Genomic DNA, 6000 nt, shown 5'->3' on the forward strand with positions numbered 1-6000 from the left:
GTCAAAGTAGAGAGTGGAAAAATAAAAGACTAACAAAATGAATCTTTAAAAAATACAAATGAAAGAGATAAAGGTGAACAGAGCAGACAGCTCAGACAAGACGGCTATCCTCTGTCCACTGTGCAGCCAGCTCTCCAGATCTATCAGATTGTTAGCCCCTTATCTATCTCTGGAGATCAGCCTGTCCGGCCCCTGGCCCAAGGCCCTGGGAGGTCGGACTACATCAATACCTAGGCAGCCTTTGTTCTTGTTCTGACTCCCTGCTTCACTGCTCTGGCTAACAGGCCACTGGCTACCGGCCTTCAGCACAGCAAAACACCACTCTCCACAGTCAATAAAGACTGACACAGACAACTCTGTTCCTCTGCGGTGTAGGGAATATTGTTTTTCTGCTTATATGGGTATGCAAGCACATAATCATCAGGTTGGTTATTAAAGAAACGGACCATAAAATAGTGGAAAAGCAGTTATTATTATGAGTATGCTGGGAATTATATTTTATCTCTTATAGTTTAAGCTGATCAACCATCATAAGCAAATATCTTGTGTCATGGCTCATCATTTTTTTTCTGTAAAATCATCCAGTAACAGTTTTCGGATATAATAAGCAGACGAGACTGTACATTAATTAAGGATATTTAAATAGAAATAGTGTCCTGCCCACAAGGAGCTAATAAACCCAGGGATATTACTGATGGTAAACAAATGTATGTGGTCTCACGGTATGTGTTGCCACATTGTTTAACCCCCATATCAATGGTTTATTTTTGACATTGACACAAATTACTTTTTGAATGACTTATTCCCTAGGCAATAGGAAAGGTGTCAGCCACAAAATAAAAGCCAGGACTTGTATTTCTACATAAGATAGAATTGGTACAGTATGTTTGGCCTGCAGAAGGCTGAGAGTCACCACAAGCATACATTTCTGGTAGTGTACAATACTTAACATGGATGTTGTACTGTATCTCCACTGTTTACAAATCAGTCGTCACAATGAAAGATAATAACTTAATGGAGTTAAAAAAGAAAATTACTATTTTTCCATAACATAGTCATAGTATGTTTGGCATTCCTGCTGTGCCTGTAGCCATACATTCAGACTCCTTTCTTGAGTGTGGTACAATAAGTTTGCACTTAAAAATTAGCCGTCTGGGAAATTGCATTGACGCTCTGTCTCTTAAGAGCCAGTAATGAGCGTTGTAAAAGCATAAGGCAGAGACCGGACACTAAGATGGGTAGATATGACTGTAACTGCCGGGGTCAGTTTGACTCATTACATGCACACTAACACACACACACACCCGCATACATACACACACGGATGTGTCTTTGCTTGACCCATGGGGATGACCACTAGCTCCCCACACCGGACTCTAGAAACCCAATCCCGCCAGTCCACCAACTGCTTCAGAACATCAATAATTAATTAGGGAACAGCTATTGGCCCCAAGGGTCAGAGAGCAAGGGGAGAGAAAGAGAGGGAGGGAGATAGAGACAGAGAGAGGGTCGTTGGCAGTGGAAGGAAATAGTGGAGTCATGATTTTGTTTAATAAGTAACACAACACATGCTTTGCTCTTCTTTCCTCCAATTTGAAACAGCATGAGAACCCTTCTCTTCTTCTCTTTCTGACTGTAGCCCTAGCTCCTTTTCCACCAGACTGCAGAGCAGCTACTTCCCCCGAGCTATCAGACTCTTAAACTCTAATCCATCCTCAGCACTGCTCCACTGATGATAGTTTATTTCTGTTACTATTTTTCATAATTGATTCTTTATTAATGTATATTGTCTGTTACAAAACTCAATTTCACTCTATAACTTGTTGTATTGTGACAATAAACCTACCTTTCCTTCTGCATGGTGTCTCTGAGTTGTTGAAGGGTCACCCGAAATTTCACTTCACGTTATTCTGCCTACTCAAATACAATGGAAGTAAATGTAATATTTTTATAGTGGCACAGCACTGAAAAAATGACATTTAAAAACTCACCACTATAAAGTCTATCCTTCCAAAGTTGAAAAGACCAAAGCTGTTAAACTTTAAGTGCCACTTTTCCTGGCTGTGAGGATGACAATCTGATTTCCATTTACTTCTGTTGTTTATTATTGGTGTGGAGGCAGAAATAGATAGACAAACAGATAGACAGACAGGTAGATAGACAAACTTGGCTAGATGCCTCCAGAAGAAAGTAACTAGTGGGGGGAAATTAACACCTGCCAAATGTGGGTAGATTTTCCATTTGGCTGTACCCAGGGATCTAAACGGCGACAAAAAAGAGGCTGAAGCAGAACATAAAAAATAAAGTTGGGGGCCCGGTCTAGTGTCTGATACCCTGTCAAATATTCTTATGGTCCAGCTGTCCTCCCCAGGAGTGTGATCCATAGACAGTATAAAAAAATGTTGATCTCACTGTTATATTTACATTTTGTTTAATTGAAAAATAAAACTAAGTAAAACTTAATAAATGAAAATAATGGTTAGTTAGAGCATATTTAACTTCTAATTTAAAAAGGTTAAAATGTTTGAAAATTTAAGTACAAAAAGAATTTAAGTAAACATTAATAAAAAACATTATCCAATATTTTGATGTTTTGCAGATTGCATTACAGCAGTTCTTTCCCACTCTGTCTACTGCCGTTGTATCTATTTCTCTTGGTTTTCTGTTAATGTTGTTTAAATTTATGTACTTTGGTGGCTGCTGACTCTAACTACCCAGTCCTTCCAAACATTATTCTCTTTTTTCAAACACAAACATATACAGAGCTAGCACTACTTCAGAAGCAGGTGTAAGAACTGTGCAGACCACATACTTCGTAAGGGGAATGTGTGTCTCAGAGTGGGGGTTGATGTGACATTCGTTATAGAGGTGTCAAACACCAAGCTACCTCCATCAGGGGTGTATGAACACCTGGCACGTGTGGATAAAAGGCCGGACCACTTCTGTGCTCCAGATGTGGCCTTGACGAGTTTATTAGCAATTCCTGTGTTAAACAAACCCCATCCCTGAGGTGGGAGACAGAGAAAGGACTGATTCTCCACATTAGACCTCATTCTCCACGACTGCTTAATCAAGCCTGCAAGAGACCCATCTGTCTCTGGTTCTCTCTGCCGCACTATCTCTCTTTATAACACACACACACACACACACACACACACACACACACACACACACACACACACACACACACACACGATATTTCTCTCTCACACAATTTACTGTGCACTTGCTTTTTCGCACACACTGGCACATACCCATATGCCCATGCGAGAGAAAGGAAAAACATGGCATTATTTGTCTTTTACAAAAGAAGACTCTGAGCATGTAATAACTGTCGCCACTGCCTTCAGCCTACATGTATTGGTTTTGGCTTTCAAAGACCATATCAGTCAATCCCAAATGACTCCAACACACTTTAATAAACTAGTTGTCAGTTATCGTTTTCCTTCACAGGCTGATTTATGTAAATAGTTAATGGTAATATATGATTCACAGCCCTGCTCTGACAACTCAGTCAGCTGAAACTTACTGATATCCCTGTCCGATTGCTGCGTCGCTGTCATATTTTATAATGTTGGAGGCCTTTAAACTTTTCAAGAATGTTATTATATAGCAAACATTTAATACTTTAAATTTTAGATATACTTTCTGGCTTGAAAATTATGATGGTATTGGACATTATCGCAATGTCAGCTTCAAAATATCAGATGTAAATGCCTTCATTGGATAAAACATAATGCAATCGTGTGTGTGTGTGTGTGTGTGTGTGTGTGTGCGCGTGCGTGCGTGCGTGTGTCTTTCTATGTTCTCTCAGCAATGCCTCCAGGAAGCCCAGGCCCAATCACGCGCCACGAGTCGTCAGACAGCCTGGCGTCGGGCCACAGTGGCCAGGAGGACGAGGAGTGGCTTTCTCAGGTCAGATCTCTACTTTAACCAACATTACAGTAACATTATGTTAGTCTCACACTAACACTCATGGCCGTACCCACCATTGACCAGTATTGTTTCCAAGAAATAATTGCCTAAAAATAACTTTACTTTGAAGAGAAGTCCTGTACACACATCCTGGTCTTTTCAGCTTGGTTAACCCTCAATGCACTCATCTCTGGTGTCGGCAGGTAACCCGCTACATTTTTACTATAAATAATTCCACTGCATGCATAATTGATTGGTTAAAATGCACCCCACTTAGCTCGCAGAAGCCCTGGTTCATATCTGCCATGATAGTTTGCCAGGAGCAAAACTATCCATTGCACTAACTCGGATTTTTGGCGACTTCCTGTCAGAGCAGTGGTAGTGATGCATTCGTCAGTGGTTGGAGATCTAATAGAACATCTCTCTGTGCCTTAGCGTGTACCTAAGATGATTTGGAAGTAGCTCTTGTAGAACGTTTGTAGATTTGTAGATATACAGTGTACTTTCCCCTCCCAGTCCCTCCAGAATGTTTGGAGAGGCTAGGACACATTAAGTACAATAGCTTTGTGGATTGAGAAATGCTAAATACATACAGTATAGGCTGTGTTGGATTGGAAGCTGAAGACTGGATGGTGGACTTCATTATATCATATCAGTGGCCTTCATTCAATTATCAGTGGGTATTTTGGCATTGGTTTGGGATTTAGAATTGATTGCCACCCCCTAATGAAATGTGAGGTTTGTGACCCCCCATGTCAGTGCTCCAGCTCGTTACAGCATCATGCCATTTGCTGCCCATCAGCACTGGTCGCTCTTTAGCTGGCTGGCAGTGGGTGACAGAGTCCCCCTCAGATCTCTACATCTGCCAGTTGTGATGTGATGGAAAGGGTGTGACATAGATCATAGCAAATGGATGGTCAGAAGATTCTAGTCTTTCCTAATAAATGAATAGATGCATTGTAGGACACTGTGCATGACGATAGTCATTGTTTGTCTCTAACTATAGGTTATTGTCAGTGTCTAAAATCTGACTGAAATGTGATTATCTGGATTTTTGTTTTAGATTCAGTCTCTCACAGTTGAAGTGTACCTATGATAAAAATTACAGACCTCTACATGCTTTGTAAGTACGAAAACCTGCAAAATCAGCAGTGTATCAAATACTTGTTCTCCCCACTGTTCAGTCTCCAACATGACATCAGTAATACTTTACAATGACATGCTACCAGGTAGCTGAAAACTAGTGTGTCCCACAACATTTTACTTGTTTGGGTGACAAATATGGGGTCTGCAGTGTGCCAGAAATTTCAAATGATTAAACTATTACCAATAAGGAAATAGAATGAATGACTGGCAAATGTGTAATAATAATAGCTTTAACTATTTATTTACTGATTAAAATAAAACACACACAAAAAAATAATTGTGCAATAAATATAAAATACCAAATCCTTCTTTTGTAAAACCAAGTGAATTGATGGTTTGTGCTGCTGCACTTCAGTGTTGCAATGACCAAAAGACAAGACAAAACACAAGGCAATGAAAAATGTAATACATATTGGAGACTTAGAAGGAGAAAAGGCAAGAGTCTGTCTGGCATACAGAGGTACTAAAACAAAGCTTGACAAATAAAGACTGGTAGACTGAAACTGAATTGCCTTACAGTCATTTGAATTCAATTGAATTGAATAATTACAGATACAACTAAGATGTGAAAACAAACAAAAAACATGGACAGAGCAGGTTTTGTTTTCATATTTTCCCAATTATATTGTCACCTGAATTTAATGGTCTTAAATTATCTTGGAAAAATAGATATTGGGAAACCATTAAAGAACAACAGCCGACTAAAGGCCCTTCCAGATATAAAGCAATTTGCGCTGCGTTGTCTGCTGGGTTCAGTGCAAAATTGGCAGTTTTTAAAACTTGTAGCGGGACTATACAGTTTACTACGTTCAAAGCATGAGTGTATTCATAATATCGCATTTCTGACAATTCAATTCAATTTTATTTATATAGCGCCAAATCACAACAACAGTTATCTCACAGCGCTTTTCATAAAAGAGCAGGTCTAGACCGTACTCT

The 6000-nt window shown here is 39.7% G+C and overlaps 1 protein-coding gene across 1 annotated transcript in view; it reads left to right on the forward strand.

The window, feature by feature from the left end:
• Window positions 1-6000, forward strand: part of LOC123986015 (BCAS3 microtubule associated cell migration factor-like) — a 290707-nt gene that overhangs the window by 94630 nt on the left and 190077 nt on the right. Inside the window, exon 12 of the mRNA XM_046074065.1 lies at window positions 3815-3915. Within this exon, the coding sequence (XP_045930021.1) occupies window positions 3815-3915 (101 nt within the window). The remainder of the gene's footprint in view (window positions 1-3814; window positions 3916-6000) is intronic.

Source organism: Micropterus dolomieu, linkage group LG17, assembly GCF_021292245.1.
Source record: "Micropterus dolomieu isolate WLL.071019.BEF.003 ecotype Adirondacks linkage group LG17, ASM2129224v1, whole genome shotgun sequence".
NCBI classification, from domain to species: domain Eukaryota; kingdom Metazoa; phylum Chordata; class Actinopteri; order Centrarchiformes; family Centrarchidae; genus Micropterus; species Micropterus dolomieu.